General features: G+C 40.1%; 1 protein-coding gene across 2 annotated transcripts; it reads left to right on the top strand.

Moving 5' to 3' along the window:
• Positions 1-1626: 1626 nt before the first annotated feature.
• On the top strand, positions 1627-23959 carry TERF2 (telomeric repeat binding factor 2). 2 transcript variants are annotated; one of them, XM_033129486.1, is made up of 10 exons: positions 1627-2015; positions 2126-2221; positions 2871-3001; positions 12448-12534; positions 13582-13728; positions 15199-15305; positions 16597-16989; positions 20318-20397; positions 22163-22203; positions 22831-23959. In XM_033129486.1, exons 1-10 carry the CDS (start codon positions 1637-1639, stop codon positions 22987-22989), a joined length of 1620 nt encoding a protein of 539 aa, XP_032985377.1. In that variant the 5' UTR covers positions 1627-1636; the 3' UTR covers positions 22990-23959. The 2 variants fall into 2 exon arrangements, with proteins under 2 accessions (XP_032985377.1, XP_032985376.1); XM_033129485.1 differs by having other exon boundaries at positions 22160-22203.
• Positions 23960-24080: the final 121 nt, after the last annotated feature.

Here is a 24080-nt window from a genome sequence, read left to right as displayed (position 1 = left end):
AGAAGAAGAGAAGGGACCATGATTTTTGTTTTTTTTTAAGTCCTCTCCAGGCATATCTACAAGGATAGAAAGGGACAAAAGAACTCAATGGAAGGTATCTTGTGCAGTCATAAGAATATGTAGTCAGCTGTTCTGTATCTAGAAAATCATGATGCAAATTATATAATAAATGGGAGGCAGCTCTAAGAATGACCCTACATACAGTTTGTTCGTGGGCATGAAATTAAATTTCAGCAAATATAATTTTCTGGTGGCATGGTTTTTCAAAGTGTATCAAAAGCCTTACTCGTGTGCCTAGTCAATTCATTCCACTCTCAAGGAATGTGTCAAGACCTGGGCTAGGTTGCCGGATGTAGGGTGAACAAACAGAGTGCCTGCCTTCAGAGGAGCTAAATGCAGAGAATGTATTTCAGGAAGGGTGAAATATGAGGTGCTAAAAGAATAACAGCAAGGGAAATTTAACCTAACCCAGAAAGTCAGGAAAGAGTGAAATGTCCTTTAAATGGGGCTTGAAGGACAGCAAGGATGTAGTTAGGTGAGAATGGACAAGATGACAGCTCCAAGCAGACTGAGTAACAGGTGAAACGGAAGTGAAAGAAGTTGTGCGCAAGTGAACCCAAAATGAGTTTGGCAAACAGGCAACAGCTTTAGGCTTTAAAAGTCATGTTAAGAAATCTGCACCTTGTTCAAAAACAAAAGGGTGACAAGTGATGAGTGAAATGTTCTGATCTGTGTTCTACTGTGTATTCTTCGACTCAATAATTCCACTTGAAGGAAATTATCCTAAGGAAATAATTATGAATTAATGCAACGATGCAGTTAAAAGGGTATTTCTAATATGGAAATTGTCTAAATTACAAAATTTTGAAAAAGCTAAACATCTAACAGTAGGGGTTTAAAAAAAACCGATTCATCCATATATTGGGGTGCTATGTAGCTGTTAAAGATACCGTAGAACAAAATATTTAATGGCACGGTAAGATGTTCATTACATGTTAAATGAGAAATGGTCATATAAAATACATATAGTAGAATCCCTTTTTTGCAAACACACACACACGCACACACACACACACACAGAATAGGTATTCAAAAGATATTGGAAGGCTATAAACCTAAATGTCAACTTATTTTTTCATGCGGGATTATGGGTGATTTAAATGTTAACCTTTTTTTCTAATCGTTCTACAACAAAAGGTGTTATTCTTGTACTTTAAAAATTTTTATGTCTCATATGTCTAGAGGTTTCGGGGGTACCGGCCATATTCTATTCCTTGATCTCGATTAGGTTAACACTGGCCTTTGTTTTAAATCATTTGTTAAAGTGTAAATTTGTTTAATAAAGTTTCCTCCGTGTATGTTACATTTCACAATTTTAAAAGTGCTTAATAAGCTGCACGTATTTATTTTTCAATATCTCCCAGTCCCGTGTCTCTAGTATTGTTGAACAATTTCGGAGAAAGTTGACAATGGACTTCAAAGCCTCGTTGGTTTACGTGTCTGGGCGTTGTGGACTTCAAGCCCCAGCAGGCATTGCGGTCAGCACACGGGAACTACGGAGTCCGAGAGGGAGGCAAGGGCCGACGGTCCTGTCCCTCCCAGAAGCCCGCGGGCGGTTCGGAAAGCCGTTTCTGTCATGGCCGCGGGAGCTGGCACCGTGGGCCCCGCTTCCGGCCCGGGCGTCGTGCGTGACCCGGCGGCGTCACAGTCGAGGAAGCGGCCCGGTCGGGAGGGCGGGGAGGGTGCGCGGCGGTCGGACGCGATGGCGGGAGGAGGCGGGAGCAGCGACGGCAGCGGGCGGGCGGCAAGCCGGCGGGCGTCTCGTAGCGGCGGACGGGCTCGGCGGGGGCGGCACGACCAGGGGTTGGGGGGCGCCGCCGAGCGGGGCGCGGGGGAGGCACGGCTGGAAGAGGCTGTGAACCGCTGGGTGCTCAAGTTCTACTTCCACGAGGCGCTGCGGGCCTTTCGAAGTAGCCGGTACGGGGACTTCAGGCAGATCCGGGACATCATGCAGGGTGAGGGCCGGGCCTGGGGAAGGAGGCTCGGGCTCCTGGGAAGGGGAATCTCGGGGGCCCAGGTGTCGGGGCTGGGGGTATCTCCGAACCAACGATGTCTTCTTTGCCAGCTTTGCTTGTCAGGCCCTTGGGGAAGGAGCATACCGTGTCCCGGCTGCTGCGGGTTATGCAGTGTCTATCGCGCATTGAAGAAGGGGAAAATTTAGGTACGGCTATTTTTGTATTCTTTTCTGGGCTTATTTAGAGTTAACGTTATTAAATTTACATCCGGAACTGAGGGACTCATGGTTAGGGTGCGCTGCTGTTTCGATCATAGTGGTCTTTTTCCTTCCAGAATTAGGCTATGCCCTGGCTCCAGTTAAGATTCTTTTGCCTGCTTTTCTGTTTTGTTTTGTTTTTTTAATTTCTTCCCACCTGTTTCTTGCCCCAACTTTGCTGCCATCTGAAGTAAAATATGTTAAGATGGCCATCTATCTTCTCTCCCACGGTAGTGTTTTTCAGAGTATGAACACATCTTTTTTTCCTGAATTGAACTTGACAGCTGTTTAGCAAAAGGATCTTCGGTTTCTGGCCGCTTGTATTTGAGGAGGATGTGTGTATCTTGAAATCTGAGATGCAGATGCATATGTTAAAAAATAATTTACCTGTCTTGAAAATCATACAGTCTTTTCTGGTTCACTGATTTGAATTTGGACCCTTAACATGTTTGTAAGTCTGTAACGAGTATGTCAGCAATTAAATGCAAATCTTGCTATATTTGCATGTTTCTTTTCTATACATATATGTATTTTTTGGACATAACTTTTCTGTTCCATAGAAAATAGCTTCAAGTGAAAACTATGTTGTTTGTCCTAGACTGTTCCTTTGATATGGAGGCTGAACTCACACCACTGGAATCAGCTATCAATGTGCTGGAGATGATTAAAACGGAATTTACACTGACAGAGGCAATGGTCGAATCCAGTAGAAAACTTGTCAAGGAGGCTGTAAGGCTCTATTTTTCTTTTTTCTTTTAACAAAAATCAGAGGTTTTTGAGGATGCAAATGCTTATCTTTTTGTATGGGCTGGAGGAAAAATGGATGAAGAGAGAGCAAGTGAGCACACTCAAACACATATACAGATATTATCTCTTTAGGCGATCCTGTCTCAGCCCAGACTTGGAAAGAACCATTAATGGTAGGTGCTCAGCTTTTATGATTTTAGCGGTCTGCCTTGTGGCCCTGTCAGGAGGGACCACAGTACACAGGAAATAGGTTACCATTGAAGACTGACATTTTGGAGCTTATTACACACCATTCAGGAGAACTGTGGAAGGGCTAGAAGTAACTGGCCTACGGTTTGGTCACCCTTGTTTATAGTAAACCAAGGAGAAGAGCTGGGGCCTTGGGAAATGTGAGACTGACTTTGAACTGTTTCACGCAATTGTCTGCAGAAAGAGAGGCTTAGGGAACATTCCCTCTAAACAGACAGTCAGAGGTGCTGGGATAATCAGCCAGTTAGAAAAAACAGTAATGGTAGAAGGCTGGCACAGGTAGCGTTCTTGACAAGAAGAAAGCTAGTGAAGTGTCTAGGAATATGGGCCTGGGACTGTGTCATGGCTCAGGTAGCTTCAAGTAGTAGAACTTACACTTTTATTTAAAACATAGAAGTGGCCATGGAAACCAGTCAGAAAAAGCTTTTTGTTCTGCAGTAACAAAGGCTAGGGCTGTGAAAGCAAATGCAGAGGTGGGGACTGACGAACAACAGCTCAGCATTGCCCTGGTGGTGGGAAGGAAGGAAATCGATAAGAGAAGAACAGCCCCAAAAGGATGGGATGGGAGAGCCGGCGAGGAAAAAACCTTGCTTAGCAGTGAAGACTTTCTGTCCCTTGTCAGTGCTGATTACTAAGGGATCCTGTTAAACAACTAGTGTGTGTGTGGCAGATGCTTTATTTATTCAGTTGAGGACCTTGAAAGGAACTACTTTCGGTCTTGCAAAGAATGCTCAGCTAATTTCAATTCCAAGGAGGAATAATTCCAAGATTAGATTTTTAGTACAGGTGAGTCCGGTTTGTGTTGGAGGGAAAATGCTAGAAAAGACGTATTAGCAAGGGAGGAGAAATCCATGCCTACTTTCAGAATAACTAAGGATCTTTTGAATGGGAAGAAACGGCCAGTTCAGAGTAATTTGTGTAACTCTTGTTAAGTAGCTAGCTGAGTCAGAAATGGCAACTCCTTCAGAACACAATCTGTAGATTTGTCTTCTGGCCCCTCTTTTGGAAGAGTCTTTGTGGGCTTTCATCTTTCAGCTGTACGTTTATTATTTTATTATTTATTATTTAAGTTCATAGATCTATTGTTTGGGAGCTTCATTAGGAAAAATCTGTTTGCAAATCTAAACTCCCTTAAAATAGTCAACCATTTTCTTATGTTGACTCCCTTCTCTTTTCCATTTTCCACTAGGTACCAGATCTCATTATACTTATTGTATTACTATTACTGCTGTGTAACAAATTACCCCAAAACTTAGCAGCTTAAAACAATACATATTATCTCTTGGTTTCCAAGAGTCAGGAATCTGGTAGTGGTTTAGTTGAGTGTTTCTGACTTGAGGTCTCATGAGATTCCAGTGTGAAGCTGGATACGAGGGTTGAAGTCATCTCAAGGCTCAACTGGGGTTAAAAGATCTGCTTCCATCCTCACTCACATAGATGTTAGCAGGACTTACTTTGTTGATGGCTCGTGGCCAGAGACTTCAGCTCTTTGCCTCCCCATAGGGCTGCTTACAACATGGTAACTTGCTTCCTTTAGAGCAAGTGATCCAGAAGAACAAGAGACCAAGACAGAAGTACTTCTAATCTCAGAAGTATTGTGTTACCACTTTTGCCATATGCTGTTAGTCATTGCAGACTAGATCAACTCTGGATTAATGTGTGGAATGAGACTAGGCAGAAGGTGGGGATCATTGGGAATCATCTTAGAGTCTGGCTACCAAAATTACCTTGATCTCCTAGTTACTAATGATACCAAATCACTTGCCTCTTCAATTTATTTTTTTTCATTTCTCATTTTGAGTCATAGAATTGTTAATGGTCATCTTTGGGAAAATACCTTGGGGTACCTAGGCCCAGTGAGGCTTTCCGATACATTTTAGGCTTTGTAAAGTGTCAACAGCAATTTATTTAAAGTATATTGGATTTCTTTTTTTTAAGTTTATCAAATGAGTTATTTGTTAAGTTAGAACTTCTCAACCTGTGGTCTGGGGATCTCTGCAGGTCTTTGGGACCCATTCACGGGTCAGAACTATTCATAACAATGCCAAAATGTTAGCTGACTTTTTTAGTACATTGATATTTGCACTGATCGAATAGAAGCAATGATGGGTAAAACTGCTGGTGCCTTAGCATGACCAAGGCAGTGGTAAATTGTACTAGTAAATTGTACAATTGTAGTCTTCATTGACGCATAGTGGCAGTTAGGGGAAAAAAAAGGCCAGCTTCAATTAAGGATGTCTTTGAGAAAGCAGTAAAAAATTATTTTATTAAATCTCAACCCTTGTACAAACATCTTTTCACTATTTTGTCTGACAAGATAGGAAGTTTGCATAAAACATTTCTGCTGCATACCAAGACATGATAGTTGTCTTCAGGAAAAGCTCTTGTGTCATAGTTTGAGTTGCATGTTGGTCTAGTTGCTTAAATGGAACACCATTTTTACATGAAGAATTGACAAACTCTGGTTATTTAGACAGGGATTTGACAGTCATTTTCTTGAGAAAGGGCAAAAGTGAATTGGTCACTTCAAGGAAAACAATTGATAGTATTTGTTGCCAGTAAGAAAATTCAAGCTTTCAAGTGAAAATTAGAGTTTTGGAAAACTTGTATTCATGTGCTTGATAGCTTCCCAATTCTTCAATTTTTCTGATAAGATTGATGGTATTAACAACTATGAGTTTAAAAATATCTTTAATGAATGTGTCAATATTTGGAAGACCTCCATAACTGGGTGATCATTTTCCAAATGATCAATGCATTATATCACAAAATCATTCATGGGTAATAGATCTATTTAAAGTACAAGACAGACTTAACACATTTTAATGTAACAGATGATGAAAAGTTCACTTGCCAAAGTTTGGTGTAGAGTCAAATTTGGTGTAAATTCAAATATCCAGTTTTCTGAAAGGGCTATTAAAATACTCCTCCCTTTTCCAACTTCGTATCTGTCTGAGGCTGGTATTTTTTTAAATATACTTCAACCAAAACAACATTATCAACAATGAATGCAGAAGCAAGTATGGAAATCCGTCTTTCTTATATTAAACTATATATTAAGGAGATTGGCAAAAATGTAAAACAATGCTACCCTTCTCATTAAACTTGTCTTAAAAAATATAGTAATCTTTCATAAAGATATTATTTATGTAAACTTGTAATGAGTTTATTTTTAATGAATTAATAAATATTTTTAAATTTTCTCAGTTTTATATTTGTAACATGGTGAATATCAACAGATATAATTCACATAAACAAAAGCTCTTTGGGATCCTCGTTTACATTTAAGAGTATAAAGGGATCCCGAGGCCAAAAAGTTTGAGAACTGCTTCTGTAAGCTGGTAATGATATTGAGACTGCATTGGTTTTCTCTTCATAACTAAAAGCGATTCCTCAGTTAAAATTTCTGTGGAGAACGAGAGAAGAGCACGTGTGGCATATTCTTGGGGAAGCATTTACTTGTTGCTTTTTGTTGTGCAGCATTCTCCCCTGCATCTCTGGGAACAGCACCTTGATTTTCTTCGTGGGCTGTACCCCATTTGGGGGCTGGTACATCAGACACACTCTCTTAGAACTTTAATTGTTGAAACAAAAAACTTTGTCAAGGCTTTTTGAGCATTCCTGCTTCCTGGTTTCTTTCTGAATTTACTTCTCTAGCCTTTCTTCACTTCTCTGAGTTTGGTTTTCTCTTCCTGTGCATTTTCTCATTTTCCCCAACATAAAACTTTTTCGCCTCTATTGAAAATCTGTGTTTGGAATTTCCTTTTTGTTTAAGTTAGCGAGTAACTGTTGTATTGCTTATACTCCAAGAGCCTTAACAGATGCATAAGAGAAGAAATTACACTTATTTCTGAACACTCAAGTGAAAAAGCATTGGTTCATCTCTTTAAAAAAAACTTCAAAATCACTTTCATTTTCATGTTTCACAAATTAAATATAGTAGGACCTGTGTTCCAGTTCTGGGACAGATTAAGCATACTCTCTTCTGTTTCCTGTAATGCTGCAAGTATAAATCCTGGACAAAATGTGTGGAACAGCTATCGGAGGACTCAGAAATGTAAATGGTAGTAAGGAGATGGGAAGACGACCAGAATTTGAAGATCTACCAAACTGGTGATGAGTAATTCACCACTTTTTCCCTCTCCAGTATCACCTGGCCTGGACCTGAAGGCTCCCGAAACCTGGACATGCACTCCATGCATGAACAGAAGGAACTCCAGAGAGAGGTGCTCTCTGGTCTGAGGAGCAGGAAAGAGATCTCCTAAGGGTCAGAGAGGGTGGGATAAATTCCAGGGTTTTTTTTCCTCCCTTCTCTCTGTCCCGGCACCCAGGCAGAACTACACTGATGGCAGCAGTGGCCCAGTGGCAGCAGGGCAGGCACTTAAAACTGAAAGAAGAGAACCCTTTTCTCCTTAGCAATGGAGCTGTGTGTGATCCTCAGAACTTGGAGCAAATTCCATTGTTGTTGTTTTTTTGCACTGTCTGCCCTGTTGCTTAGCCCTGGATGCAGATGCAGTTAGTGTGGCAGAATGGGGAAAACTAAAGCCCAGGAATACAAGGCTGGTTCGATATTTGAAAATCAGTCAATGTAATCTACCCTATTAATATAAAGAAAAATCATGATCATATCAATTGATGCCAAAAGAGCCTCTGACAAAATTCAACATTAGTTTATGATAGAATACAGTCAGCAACTAGGAATATATAAAAGGGAACTTTCTCAACCTGATAAAAAGCATCTACAAAAATACCAACAGCTAACATCATATTAAAGATGGAAGATGTGGGCCAGCCCGGTGGCTCAGGTGGTTAGGGCTCCGTGCTCCTAACTGCGAAGGCTGCCAGTTCGATTCCTACATGGGCCAGTGGGCTCTCAACCACAAGGTTGCCAGTTCAATTCCTCGAGTCCTGCAAGGGATGGTGGGCTCTGCCCCCTGCAACTAAGATTGAACACGGCACCCTGAGCTGAGCTTCCGCTGAGCTCCCAGATGGCTCAGTTGGTTGGAGCGTGGACTCACAACCACAAGGTTGCCAGTTCGATTCCTCGAATCCTGCAAAGGATGGTGGGCAGCGCCCCCTGCAACTAAAGATTGAACATGGCACCTTGAGCTGAGCTGCCACTGAGCTCCCAGATGGCTCAGTTTGGTTGGAGCACGTCCTCTCAACCACAAGGTTGCTGGTTCGACTCCCGCAAGGGATGGTGGGCTGCGCCCCCTGCAACTAGCAACGGCAACCGGACCTGGAGCTGAGCTGTGCCCTCCACAACTAAGACTGAAAGGACAACAACTTGAAGCTGACCTAAGATTGAAAGGACAACAAATTGGCTTGGGAAAAAAAAAAATCCTGGAAGTACACACTGTTCCCCAATAAAGTCCTGTTCTCCTTCCCCAATAAAATCTTAAAAAAAAAAAAAAAAAAAAAAAAAAGATGGAAGATGAATGCTTTGTCCTTAAGATCCAAAACAAGGCAAGGGATCCGTTCTCACCACTTCATTCTACATCATACTGGAAGAACTAGCTAATGTAGTAAGTCAAGAAAAAAGAAAGTGAAACAGTTTCTTTTTTAAAGGAAGTAATAAAACTGTGCTTATTTGCAGATGACATGACCGTCTATATAGAAAATCCCATAGAATAGACAAAACAACAACAACACTATACTAAGTTTAGCAAGATAGCAGGATATAAGATCAACACAAAAAACATCATAGCTCCATATATAAGCAGTGAATGATTTGAAATGATATTACCCAAACAGTGCCATTTACAATACAGCCATCCCCTCTTATCTTTAGGGGATATGTTCCAAGACCCACCCCCACCTGCCACCCCAAGTAAATGCCTGAAACGGTGGATAGTACCAAACCCTATACATACTGTGTTTTTTTCCTACACATACAGACACTTATGGCGTCTCTGGCATATACTAATTGCCAACACTACTTTGTGCATTGGAGGCATTATTAGATAAAATAATGGTTAATCTAATGCAAGCATTGTGATACTACAACAGTCAATATGATAACCTAGTGACTAACAGGCGGGTAGCATGTATAACGGGGATATGCTGGACAAAGGGATGATTCATGTTCCAGGAAGAACGAAGTAGGATGACCTGAGATTTCATCATGCCAAGAACTGCGCAATTTAAAACTTATGAACTGTTTATTTCTGGAATTTTCCATTTAGTATTTTCAGACTGCAGTTTACTGCAGGTACCTGCAACTGCAGAAAGTGAAACTGGATAACAGGATAGAGCCAAAAAAGAAAAGAAAAAGAAATACTTAAATGTAAGTCTAAGAAAACGTGCAGGGTCTTACGTGGAAAAATACAAAATGCTGATGAAAGAAATCAAGACCTAATAAATGGAAAGACCATGTTCATGGATTGGAAGACTTAGTAAATAGTTAAGATGTCATTTTCTCCAATTGAGCTAATGTAATTCCAATCACAGTCTCAGTAGGATTTTCTGTAGATACAGACTGATTCTAAAATACATATAGTAAGGCAGAGGAATTAAAACAAAACAGTTTTGTAAAAGAATAAAGTTGGAGGACTCACTACTAAATTTTAAGAATTATTGTAAAGCTACAGTACTCATGACGACTAGTGGAACAAGTATGATCCACAAGGAGGAAAAATTGATAAAACGAGTTCATCAAAATTTAAAACTGTGTTCTGAGAAAAATACTGTTGAGGTTCAAACAAATATGGCTAATTGATTTTTGACAAAAATGTGAAGGCAATTTAATGGAAAAAGGATCGTCTTCAATGAATGATACTGAAACAGTTGGATGTCCATATGCAAAAAATGAACCTTGACCTAAACTCATCCTATACAAAAATTCATTCAAAATAGATCATAATCTAAATGTAAAGCTATACAACCTTTAGAAGAAACCATGAACAAAATCTTCATGTTTTGAACTTAGGCAAAAAGTTCTTAGATATGACACTAAAAGTATGATCTATAAAGAGGAAAAATTGATAAACTGGACTTCATCAAAATTTGAAACTGTGTTCTGAGAAAAATACTGTGAAAAGAATGAAAAGACAAGCAAATTTTATATCTGACAAAGGACTTGTCTCGAAAATATATGAAGAACTCGCCAAAGAAAACAACCCTATTTTAAAAATGGGCAAAAGACTCACCGAAGAGAAATACAGTTGGCAAATAAGCACATTAAAAGATGCTCAACATCATTTAGTCACTAGGGAAATACAAATTAAAATCACAATGAATATTAGGACATAACCTAGTAGAATGGCTAAACTTAAAAAAACTACAAATGCTGGTGAGGATGTTGAGCAACTGGCTCTGTCATACATTGCTGAGGGGAATGCAAAATGGTAAAACCACTCAGGGAAACTGGCCATTTCTTATAAAGTTAAACGTAATTTTTCATGTGATCCAGCAATCCCACTCCTGAGTATTTACTTTCGAGAAATGAAAAGTTATGTTCACATCAAAAACTATACATGAATGTATTAGCATCTCTTCATAACCACCAAAAATTGCAGATAACCCAAAAGTCCTTCAATGGTTGAATAAACAAACTAGTAGATCCATACAGTGGGATCGTATACTGCTCAGCAATAAGAAGGAACTATTGATCATGCAACTACATGGATGGATTTCAAAAGCATTATACTCAGGGAAAGATTCCAGTCTCAAGGTGCCACCCTTTAAAAAATAAGTGCTACCATACAATCTGATCTCATTTATATGACATTCTTGAAGAGCCGAAACAACGAAAAGATCAGTGGTTGCCAGGGGTTGGGGTTGGGGAGAGGGGTGACTATAGAGGGAGGTTTTTTTGTATCTGTGATTTTTGTATCGTTGTGGTGGTTACAGGAGTCAGTACATGTGGTAAAACTTACACCAAAAAAAGTTAATTTTACTGTATGCAAGGTAAATAAAATTTAAAAACATAACAGGACCAAGATGATTTATAAAAGTTAAACCTTTGTATTCAAGAAAGGAAGTATAGTCTTAGTATAGTTTTTCTGCTGAAAATGATGTAAAAGTGAATATGGTCGTCTGATTAAAAGGAAAAGACTTCTTTTGTACCCTTGCTGGGCAACAAGAACTTAGGGCTGTGCCTGCTCTTCAGGAGCATTGGACACCGGTTTCCTTTGCTCTGTAGGGCTGTGCTCAGCATGTTGACAGAATCAGCAGAGTTAGTACTTACAACTGAATTCCCTTGCTGTTCTTCCTTCTCGTGGTGTTTGTTTCTCCTTAAATTCTTCCCCGTGAAGACTGGAAATACTAAGAACCAATATTTCCTTCCCTTTTTTATACGTGAGGTCTGTGTCTGATGCCTTTCTTGAGACAGGATCTAAGAAGACAGAGTACGTAGCTACTCTATCCTGTTAGGTAACTCCAAGTGCTCCCAGTTTCCCCCTGGGTTTTCCAACTTTAAAAAAAAACAAATGTGGTTTTTAAAATACCTTTTTAAATTTTCAGTCACTGTTACTTTCCCTCTCCACATATTCTCTTGGGGTTTCTTTACTGAAAGGGACTCTTCTTTTTCTCTCGGGCTGATGAGACCTCATCCTGCCTGGAACTTTGTTCTTTGCTGCCTGTGGATGCGATGAGCTGGATTTGTCTGTCTCAGGAATTCCCTGCACACTTTCACTGGAGTTGCCAGCTGGGGTTTACGGTACTGAGAGGCTGTATTGGTTCTTCAGCAGAACTGACCTCAGGCTTTTCCTGAATGGAGCTAGCAGAACTCTGTGTTCAGCAGATTGCTTCTTTTTTCCACAGTATATCCTCTCCTCTGTCCCCCCATTACATCAAAGCTTTTGCATCCAAAAAGAACATAACCAGTTGTTCTGGGGACCTGGAATGACCCCTCTCCATTTTGCCTTTCCTTAAGAGGCCCTATTCAAATTGGGTAAATGATCTGTAATCCAGGGGATAGATTTTGCTATCAGCCATCTTTTTAAAACCGATGTAATGTTGAAAATCTACTACCCTACACAGTGGAAGAGAGCTTACAGTTGTTCTTAACGCTTGAACAATTAGTTTTTAAATACAGGAATTAGAATATGAAAAAGTTCTTGGGTACATAAGACTCGGTTTTACTTTTTCGTAGAGTTTATTTTGATATTTGATATTCTGATTACACCGGTCACTGTTACGACAGTTTAACAGACAGGTTTTTTTCCCCTCTTTTGTAGGCTGTCATTATTTGTATCAAAAACAAAGAATTTGAAAAAGCTTCAAAAATTTTGAAAAAACATATGTCCAAGGACCCCACAACTCAGGTAAATTTGATCTATTTTTGCTCCTATGACTTAAAACCATTGCATTGTTTCTTGTGGGAAAACAGGGAAAGGGTCCTTTGTCAGGAATGTTATCTAAATATTCATCTTTAAATATTCAGCACCTTTAGCATGTTGTCTTTTGTCCAGGATAACTCAGTGTTAGATTGGCTTTTCAAAATGTGTTTATTAGATAAATATACATAAGTCGTTTACTTGCCCATTTCTGTCTGGTTTGTGACAGAACTTGATTTAAGCAATCAGTACCAGGTATCAAGCTATCAAGTTTTGTAACATTTCTAACTTTACTTACATAAATGCTGATCCTGCACAATTGAGAATCTGTCTTAGTAAAACTCCTTTTGACACCCTGCTCTTGCTTTTATTTTTCCCTTTAGAAATCTAAATTTGTTTTTGAAAAGGTAACATGTATATAACAGAAAATTCAAAAAGTGCAAAAGAGCTTAGTGAAAAATTCTCTCATCTCTGACTCAGTCATCTCGTTGCACTTTTCAGAAGCAACCAGTTTTGTTGCTAATAATCTTTTCAAATACTCTGTATATTCATGTAAATAAGTGTGCATGTATATGTACATGTAGACATACACATATATCCATTCTTCCTGTTCTTCCCATACACATCTGTGAGCATATTCTACACACTAATTTGAACATTTTTGTAAATTGCCTCTTTTACTTACTATATCTTGGAGGACATTCTATATTGGTATATAAAGAGCTTCTTTATACTTTTTGTGTTTTGGGGTTTTTGGGGGGTTTTTTTGCAAGTTTAAAAATCTTTATGTAAATGTATAAAGGTACTTTAGATCTTAAGTTCTTCATCCTCTTTTTATAGCTATATAGTAACCCACTGTGGCTGATCTGTAGTTTATTGACTGTTCTTTGTCATGGGCTTCCCTTCCTATGTGTGTACCAGTGATTTCTGTTGACAATGTTACGACAGTTCTGATAGTGTTGTCTCAACTCATCATCATTGAATTTTTACTGGAGTTCTCCTTTCTCATGTTGCAAATATTGGTCCTTTGTATAGAAGCTGAGAAATGATCTCCTGAACATTATCCGTGAAAAGAACTTGTCCCATCCTGTCATCCAGAACTTTTCCTATGAGATCTTCCAGCAGAAGATGCTGCGCTTCCTGGAGAGTCACCTGGATGACGCAGAGCCCTACCTCCTCACGGTGGGCCTTGGCCTTCTCTTCCCATAACCATGATATGGTCTGGAGGATGTGCAGGCAATTAGAAAAAGGACAGTTCTTTTTAGAAGTGAAAGAGTAAATGTGGAAAAGACTGAATTATATGCACTATCTTCCTTAATTAAATTCCTTAAATATACAGAAGCAGAGATCCTGGCAGAGGCAAATAGAACATACATAGTTGGTCTCCCTCACCTCCCATTTTTACCTCTTCTACGTGTAATTAACCTGTTATGGTTAGTAGGAGAACATTCACTTACAGTTGATGGTGGTTCCCAGAGAAGATGAAATCTGAGTTAAGTTTGGGAGTAAGAGTGGTTTGATAGATGTGGTATAATGGGGTTCTTAACAGGAAGAAGGTATAATAAGAAAAGGTGTGACTAGAAATAGGATAAGGCAAAAGAGGCCATATAAAGACATTCTTTAATTGGATCAAAGAGATAAGCATAAAGAATGGAAGCAATCAGGCTCAAGACGGTGTGTAGAAGAATTAGAATCCAGTCTGTCCTAGAATGTGGACTGCGGTAAGGGAAACTCAGTGAGAGAGTGTTTGTTTTTTTAACCAGCATTTTAGTGTTGAAAATATAGCTCATAAGAATGTATGTGCCAGGCCTATATTAGGATAGTGTCAGTGATCCTAGCAAATCTTAAATTTGTGATCATTTGGCAAATTTTAAATTATTTGTAAAGCAGATAGTTTGGAATAATCAGGGAGCAAGTGTCGGCACACTTGAGCCTGGCCTAGGATCCTTTCCTTTATATTCCAGGTAACTGGAAAATAACCAGCCACTGTTTTTGTGTGAGGGTAGAACTCTCAGCTCTTAAGACATCACTCATTACAGATACACATCCTAAGATGGAATATACTGGACTGACAGGCAATGTGTAAAACTTCAGTCAGAGGGAGACAGATGAGCAGTTGGAGTTAGAGCAGGACTGGCCTACTCAGGGCTGTATGTGCTATGAGTAAGGATTTTCAAAGAGCTGTTAAAAGGCAAAACATACAGAAATATTTTTTAGCAGTGTAGTAATAAAAAAATTCTATACACAAACTAACTAAAAGACATCACACAAACATCAGTTATCCTAAGTTTGGGAAAAACAAAAAAGTTTGACTTTGGTACAGGACCCCAAAGGTGTATAGATTAGGGATGAGACTGGAAGGATGGAAGAGGAGAAACAAAGTAAAATCACATAATTAAAGAATTTTTCCAATATCAAGATGGTTAGCTCTACTCGAATTGTGTTCTCCTTTAGTATAGAAAAATATTTTTTGAAAAAGCAAAGGAAGAAGAAATTTGAGATAATTCTTCTCAGTTCTGTGTCCTCCTTTAGCGTTTGCCTAGATTGGATTTGTAGGTGAACATGTTTGCATATCGAATACGTTCATGGTTAAAGCAGCAAAGAATTACAAAATTCTGTGGCTTCTTCCTAATGACACCCTTCCCTTCCCAGATGGCCAAAAAGGCTTTGAAATCTGAGTCTGCTGCCTCAACTACAGTGAAGGAAGATAAACAGCCAGCACCAGAGCCTGTGGAAAAACCACCCAGAGAACCTGCAAGGTGAGAGGGCTGCCCTTCTGTGATCTAGGGGAAATACTGGAGTGGTCTATTGGAAACAGTTTCCTTAGACCAGGGTCACTTAGTTCCTCATGTGATCTGACCTCCTGACACATTACTGGTACAAGGTGCTGTGGGATGTCAGATCCGTGACAAAAGTTCTGAGTGGTTATTCCTCAAATGTTCTTTCCTCCTGTTTCTCTCCTTGCCTCGCCCATACTACACAGTACTTCCCTGTTGATAACCTGATCTCTTAACACAGTGTTCAGACTTGTGAATCAGATTCCCAAGACCAGTTGCTAAAGCAGGGGTGACATGTTTAGATGCCTTTGGGGGCCTGGTAGGAAATGTAAAGGAGAAAGTGGGTCTAGGATAATTGAGAGCATGGGACTGTGAACCAGAGAGGGCATGCTTTTCAGTTTCGTGTGATTGTTAAGTGAGAATGCCCAAACTTCAGTTCAAATTTTTGTGTGAGACGTTCATTTTTTGTTTTGTTTTGTTTTTTAGCTTTCCCAGTTTTTGAATTTTGGCAGTTTTAAAAAACACTTGCACAGGCTAGGCAACAAAACACATCTGCCAGCTGGGTTTGGCCTACAGGCTGCCAGTTTGCCCTTTCCTAACAGTTTTTACTTAAAGCATAATAGCTATTCCAAATGATTAGATGAACTGTATTCTGAAAAGGCAATTTCTTGTTTCAAGACTGCATGGCACGCTTCTTAACGCAGAGAATTCTCAAAATCCCATTGACAAGTGTATTATAGGAGAAAAGGGGCAGAATGGAGACGAGTCTTTCACTTCTGTCACATGAGGGTTGGATTGGGACAGCTGGAAGAAGAGTTTAGACTTCAAAGTAAATCTGCTGGATTATCCATAGGTTGTCCTTGTACTTGTACTTTGTACAAGGTACATAGGTGTACCTTGTCCACCATAGTGGACTTGTACTTTTTAGGCACGATGAATAGTTCTTACATATTGGAAAGTATTGCTTTAGTCCTTACAGACTAAATGGGATGGGTTAGACCGCACGCAGGCTAAAGAGGTCTCTGGAGGAAGTATCACTATTTCCTTTAATGTTCTCTGATTTGCACTTTATACTCCTTAGTTCAACTTAAGCAGAAGCTTTTATAAGTAAAGGCTGTATAGGAGCAACCGCTCTCTCTTTTTTTTTTTTTAAATGAAGAGTCCTCGACTTGAGTCTTCTAATTTGAAGCTTTACACTTTGATAAAGTTGTGGCTGTTTGGATAAGCATCAGCAATGGTGAAACTGATCCTTGTATGTTTGCCTTATCTGTAGACAGCTACGGAATACTCCAACCACCATTGGAATTAGGACTCTGAAAGCAGCTTTCAAGACTCTGTCTGATTCACAAGATTCCGAGGCAGTCTTCTCAAAACTGGACCAGAAAGATCTGGTACTTCCTAATCAAGCTTTCCTACCATCACCAGCCCTCAAAAACAAGAGACCCCGAAAAGATGAAAACGAATGTTCAGCCCCTCCTGAGGGTGAGAGTGGCTCTGAACTGCAGCCCAAGAACAAGCGCATGACAATAAGCAGATTGGTTTTGGAGGAGGACAGCCAGAGTTCTGAGGCAAACCCAGGCCTCGACTCCTCCCAGGACGTCATCCCAGCATCACTGGCCAAGCCCTCCGTTCTCAACCACCCCCTCCCCGGGGAGAAGAAGCCCAAGTATGAAGACCTTCTTTGTAGCAGTTTGGGGGCTGGTTGGTGGTCCTGGTTGGGCCTGGTATTGCTTCCATGAATGAAGTAACTTTCAACTAAGTTATTCACCACCAAGGCTTGCTCAGACTGCTAGAATGTGCCTCGGGAGTGGAGAGTGACAACATAGCCATCCCTGCCAGTTCTGAAGCCCCCACACGTGGGCTTCCAGGCATTGCACTAGGGCATGAGTAAGGATGGAAGGGGTTTGGAGCCCCCTACTCATCACTGCTTTCACTTTTTAGCAGACTTCTAAGTGCCTTGACTTCTAAAGATTATTAGTCTTACTTGTTAAAAGAAATTTGTTTGAATTGGGCCATGATATACTTTGATTCTTGAGTTTTATGAATATTTATAGTTTTGCACCTTCTATGAGTATTTGGGACTTGGCAAACTCAGTAAATATTTATTAATGTCTCACATTCCAGGTTCTGTGGGACAGTGGCTAGAATGCTTCCATTTTGCTCCCCATCATGACCCCCGACCTGGCTTTTGAGTTTTGCTACCCTTTGTGTCCTCTTGTGGATCCTTCCTCCAGGCAAACTGGTCTGCTTGCTTTCTGGAACACACTGTGTTTGTTTTCTACTACTGTGCTCTCGCTCCCTGTCATTCCCCACGGTTGGACTACCATCCCTCCATCATTGCTTGTCAGAATCCCATGCGTCCTTCAAAGGGAAGAGAAGCTGATGTTGACTAAGTACTTTCTGTGGGCCACGCACTTCATGTATTTTACTGAATGTCTACCATCCTCACTCTGAGTGATACATTAACCCCATTTTATAGATGAGGAAGGTTCAGAAAAGTTAACTTGCCTGAAGTCACATAGCTGAAAAGTGGCAAAGTTTGGCTTTGAGATTTTTTAACCCAGGTCAGTCATGACACAAGAGCTCATGGCCTGTACACCACTTACGCCAGGCTGCCTGTTAAAAATTCTGCCGCCTCCATGAATCTCCCTTGGTCACCCTGCTGTAAGTGATCACCTTGCTGGTCTCCCAAGGCCACTGCCATCTTGACCACTGCTCTCCGTTGTAGTTGTTTGGGGACCTGTGCTCTGCCAGCATGTGCTAAGTGGCATCTGATAAGTGACTCTTGTGCCATATGAACCACTGTCTGCATTTGAAAGCGAGTGAGTCACTGGCTGGGCACAGATGCAGCCCAACACACTTATTCTCGTTTGATACATGATCTGCTTTACTCCACAGTAATGCTGTGAAGTGTAGGTATTGCTCCTATGAACAGATGAGGAAACTGGACAGAATGCATGATTACAGTGGTTTTATAAATGGGAGGATTTGTGAAGGTATCAGACAACCACCTATCGTATCAAGGGTATGAAGTACGATGGATATTCTAAAGCAGAGGTTGGCACAACTATGGCTCCTAAGCCCAATGTGCCTGCTACCTGTTGTAAATAAAGTTTTATTGGAACACAGCCACACCCATCTATGTATTGTCTGTGGCTGTACTGTCTGTAGCTTTTGATGCTACATTGAGTTGAGTAGTTGCAACAGAGAGAGTAAGGCCTGCAAAGCCAAAGATCCTCTCTGACCCTTTACAGAAAAAAAGGATCCATGACCCGGCTCTAAAGGAGTACGTGTGAGGTGCCCTGATTGCTCCACAGAAGAGCTGAGCCTGCTCAGCAGAGTTGGTGGAGCAAACAAATACAGAGGAACAAATGCTGAGCTGGCCTTAACGGATGAATAGGAAGTCATCGAGCATATTGGGGGTTGGGAGTTCTCAGCAGTGGGAACCCTTTTCATAAAAGCCGGACATGCCCCAAAAATGTCCTATAGTCTGAATGGCAGGAGAATACAGTGCACAGAGAGGATGAAGGAAGAAAAGTCTGGATGGGTAAATGGGCCAGAACTTGAGTTCCTATTCTATCAAGGAAAGCTTCTCAAACTGGGCTTCATATCACAATTACCTGTGGAATATGTTTAAAAATGACACATTCCCAGGCTCCTGACTACTGAATTAGAAGGGGCAGAAGAATGCTCTATAATCTGCTTTTCTAACTATGCCCCAAATAATTATTCCACTCATCTGAATGCCTAATGAGACACCACTGAGGGTTTCTGAACAGTCACTGAGGGAAAGGAGAGATGGAGAGTGGCTGGACACTGCTGCCAGGTGAGCAGCGAGGACCTGGGGAAGCTGGACTGGTGGAAGAGGAGGGGAAGGCAAGCTTAGGGTTTACCACCTGGAGGGCAGGGCCATGACGTACTCGGTTTTTATATCCCCCCCAGCACTTAGAACAAGTGCCTACTGGATATTTATTAACCAAATAAAATAATTCTTGGTTCTTGGCAATTTAAGGGGTCATAGGCAAAGCTATAAAAGGCCAGCAAAGGGTTAACATTTTAAGCTTTGCGGACCACTTGTGTGTCTGTTGCATTACAACCCTTTGAAAATGTAAAAATCATTCTTAGTTCAAGGGCTGTTCAAAAACCAGCAGCCACAGGCTGTAGTTTGCCAACCCCTCTAGATCACTGCTCATCAAATTCCAAGTTCACCAGTGAGGAGCGCAATCACCAAGAAGGGACCTGACTTGCCTGGGACTACACAGACCTATCAGTCAAGATAAGAACCCAGCCCTCAGCCCTTCCACAACATGAGAAATTAGGCAGTACCAAAACATTTGTACACGTAATAAATGCCAAGTTCAGAGGCGCAGCAGGTTACCGAACTGATCTGCAAAGATTGTCTGCAGGAATAGTGGACAGCTACTCGGGTGAAAATGACAGACCCAGAGGTTAAAAGCAGTTTTATCCCAACACTCGAATAAGTGGATAGAAAACTTACGCTTTCTGACTTATTTATACATAGTAATTAACACAGCTAGTGTCCTGAGAAGGAAAAAATACTTTGTCTCAAGCAAATTAGTTATTCTCAGAAATAACATTTTTGGGGATATCCAATTTAAAAACAAGGGAAACAGTGCAGCCACTTTAATCAGGTAATTTCATAGTAAACTTGTGGAACTTTCAAGTGTATGCACTTACGAGGCAAATTGCTTTCATTACTCATTTGCAAAATACCCAGACAGCCTTAAAAATAAATATTTTGAGGGGGATGGTGGGTGATGTATTCAGTGCTGAGTTTGAGGGTGGTCCTGCAGCCTGGGGGGATGATAACATGGGGATACCTGGCCAGGTCAGGATTTGGGAATTGTGTGTGTAGGTGAATTTCAAATGTTGCAGCAGAACAAAGAGGAACACAGGGCCACAAGTGAGCCAAGGACAATAGGGATGAGCCAGGATGAATTTGTTTTACACCTGTCCTCTCCATCTCTCCTCAGAGTACTCAAAGGCAAGTGGAACAGCTCTAATGGGGTTGAAGAAAAAGAGACTTGGGTGGAAGAGGACGAGCTGTTTCAGGGTAAGTGAGATTCTCCTTGGTCTCCCTTTGACACTTGAAGTGTACATGTATGTTACTGTCACATTCACATTCCTGTCTCCAGACTAGAAAAAGTTGAACTTCCTCATTGTGATTCATGAGGAGTCAGTTTCATGTCCTTTCCCATTCAACGATGAGACTGTCAAAGCAGCACTTTATATTTGAAGAAAATTACTGGTTCTGTTTGAATAAATCCTATATTCAATTGTAGTTTATGTTCTTCCTAAAGTCTTAATTAGAAAAGGGAGGAGTTATTCCCTGCATTTCTTGTCTAAGTAAAACATCTCTTACCAGTTTCTACGTGTGTTTTCCTAAAATGAGAAACTTTTCCATAATGAATACTAAACTTCATAGCATTTGCATTAGAATCTCTCCTACCACATATTTTATGGAAATATCAAAGTTTTAAACCTTAATTTTGGAGATTCTAAGCACTTTTATGATAAAATACCTTGTTTCCCCGAAAATAAGACCTAGCAGGACAATCAGCTCTAATGCATCTTTTGGGGCAAAAATTGTTAATATTATATTTATTCTATATCATATTAGATATAGAATATATATATTACATTACATGATACCCAGTCTTATGTTATATAAGACCCAGTCTTACATTACAGTAAAATAAGACCGGATCTTATATTAATTTTTGTTCCCAAAGACGCATTAGAGCTGATGGTCCGGCTAGGTTTTATTTTCAGGGAAACATGGTAGTAATCCACTGTCAGTTCCATAGGTTTTGTCCTTAAAAAGTATCTTCAAAGGCAGAAACATAGTTGGCAAGATCAAGATCACAGGGAAAATCGGGGAAGCAACAGAAAACCAATAAAAGTGGCATTAAATATTTTAAAACATCAGGATATTAAAGTTCGAGAAAACATCCACTTCCAGTGCAGTCCAGTTGCCAGTTTTAGAAATCGCTTCCACTATAGTATGAAATACTTCGTCATTTAAAAATAATCTGCTCCTGAGCCATCTTCCTCCACTGTTTAAGAAGCATTAGTGGGAAAACGCATCTGCTCAGGCAGACCCTCCAAGTTACACATTTATGCAATTTCGCCTTTTCTTGCAGCTTTTAACTGGCTCTTACTGGCTTGAAATGGCATGTTCTTTAAACCTTCCTGTGGTCCTCTGGCCCTTTAAAAATTATCTTGGAAAAAAAAATTATCTTGGGCCATGTTTTTTCATCTCTTTCCATATGGTCAGAGGGTGGAGCTTGAGCAGATTTCACATGGTCTGTTGGAATGGGAAGCAGTAATTATTACCCCATTTTTTTGTTTAAGGAATTGAACCTAATTTTACTTATACAAAATGATCAGGAATTTGAAAATTCTGGCATGAAACAGTAACATTGTTATTTCAAAAGAGGGGTTAGCAAGGGGTTATATAGCAGAAATTATATACTTATATACAAACATGTATAATATATATATGTTAGGGTTTTAAATACCAGTCCCACAGTAATTTTAGAAAGTGTTAATTTTACTAAAGAGCCAAATCCCATCATTAACCAATATTTTTTAATGCCTTTTTGTAAAGTATTTGCTTTGTATAGAATTTCATGGGCTAAAGTTATTGGTATCTTGCAAACAAAGGACAAAAACAAATTATCCTTTAATGATGTCCTTTCTTTACTCAAAGTTTGAAATTTGAATCAAGTTTTCCCTTTAGGGACATTCTTTTTCTGGTGTTTCATACAGAAAAAGATGAACTCTGAAATGAGTCTACTTTTACTGTTTTCCAGCAGTACCAGATGGAGAGAGTACAACCAGTGTAACAAAAAAGCAGGTAATTAAAAATTCTCTTTTCTGATCTTCTCTGGTTGTGTGGGTAGACGAGAGGTAAAATAAGTACCCACATTTCACAGATAGACTACCCATGCACCTGCTAACAAATGTTTTGCGTTTTTCTGACAATCCAAACTAAGTTAAAGTAATACCGCAGATCCTCGAATAACGTCCTTTTGTTCAGTGTCGTTTTGTTATAACGTTGAGTAGATGCTGTAGGAACTTAAGTCTTGTTTATATCAATTGGCCTATGGTAAAATTGGTTTCGTTATATGTCGTTTTGCTTGAAGTTGCAGAACCTATCGACAACGTTAAGTGAGGACTTATGATAGTAGTTATTCTCTGGAAGAAAAATCTAGGACAGAAACCTGACACATTTTCCTGACCATGAACAACACACGTTTGAAGTTTGAATGGAGAAGTGATTATTTGTTGAAGATAAAGTGGCAGGACGTTGAAAATTATTAAATGTCCAAATCCACAGTGTTAACTTATTGTCTATGATGTGTTTTAAACATATAAGCTCTTCTTGGGTTCAGATTACTCTCCTAGGATTCATGAGTTTACCTCCACTGTATGATAATGTGAATAAGTGGAGAGACACATTGTAATCTTTTTTCTTTTGCAGAAGTGGACTGTAGAAGAAAGCGAGTGGGTCAAGGCTGGAGTGCAGAAATTTGGGGAAGGAAACTGGGCTGCCATTTCTAAAAATTACCCATTTGTTAACCGAACAGCTGTGATGATTAAGGATCGCTGGCGGACCATGAAGAGACTCGGCATGAACTGAAACAAGCTTTCATGTCCACAGAAGTCACAGGACCATGGTTCCTAATAAGAGCCCGATAGTCTGCTCTAGGCTGGGATGAAAATTTTGGGCGTCCTCCTCCGACGTGGGGGAGATCCCACTTCCACTTCATCACTGTTGGAGATCATGGAGCTGAAAAACAAAGCCAAGTCTACCCCTGTCCTTGGAAGAGATGACAGGCAGATAGCTTGTACAGTGCCAGAGTATCGTTAGTGTTTCCCTTTAGTGGTTTGCTTGAATTTAAATCCCCGGTAATCAGTAGAACCTTCTCCTAGGAAATGGTGGAGGCTGTTAGGAGCCACTTATGATTCCATGACCTGTTAAAACCAGCAACGTGAGCATTATTTGGAGTGAACTTGTTCCAGGTAAAGCTTTGGCCTTCTGATGCAAATGCAAAGAACTTCGTCTCTCATGGGCCCAGCTTGATGAGAAACTCGTCCTGGTGGAATCAGGGTCCCTTTAAAAACTGTTTAGCCTGTTGTGATATCAACACCTAGACCTGACTGCCTTGACATTTGCTCTTAGTATTTGCTGGGCTATGTAGGCAGGTTTAACCTCCACTTCTCATGCGGTTGAACCAGTGTGTTTTTTGGTGATTGTAGATAAGCTTAGCCTCTCCCCCCATTCTCTCTTCCCAATTCCCTTCCCTATGCTGGCCTTTTAAAGCTTAAAATAATCCTGATTGAGTATAAATGCCTAATTCCATTCTTCATGAAATGGTTGCTTCCACCTGATTCCCTAATTGTGCTATGCTAGTGTCTTGCACTGCAATTCAACACTTCCTTCTCCTTTTGTACCGTGTTGTGCTTGCTGTCTCTCTCAGACATCCTTAAAAACAGTCTTTTTAGCAAAAAAAATTTCAGTGAAGTGTTTTCTGTAATCTTTTTTTAAAATATGAAAACTATTGTCCCTAACTTGTAGTATTCTTCATTAAAGTCTTGCTTCTCTCAAATGTAAATAACTGTTTAATTGCAGCACAGCATGTATGAGCAGCTGGAGGTAGCAAAACGTTGAACAAGTTTTGCTGAACCATGTTGACTGTTAAAAAGCTGATGTCAAAATGTACTGGATGT

The sequence above is a fragment of the Rhinolophus ferrumequinum genome, chromosome 15 (assembly GCF_004115265.2).
Source record: "Rhinolophus ferrumequinum isolate MPI-CBG mRhiFer1 chromosome 15, mRhiFer1_v1.p, whole genome shotgun sequence".
Lineage (NCBI taxonomy): Eukaryota > Metazoa > Chordata > Mammalia > Chiroptera > Rhinolophidae > Rhinolophus > Rhinolophus ferrumequinum.
The sequence above is the reverse complement of the archived record's forward strand: the minus strand, read 5'-3'. Positions and strand labels throughout refer to the sequence as shown.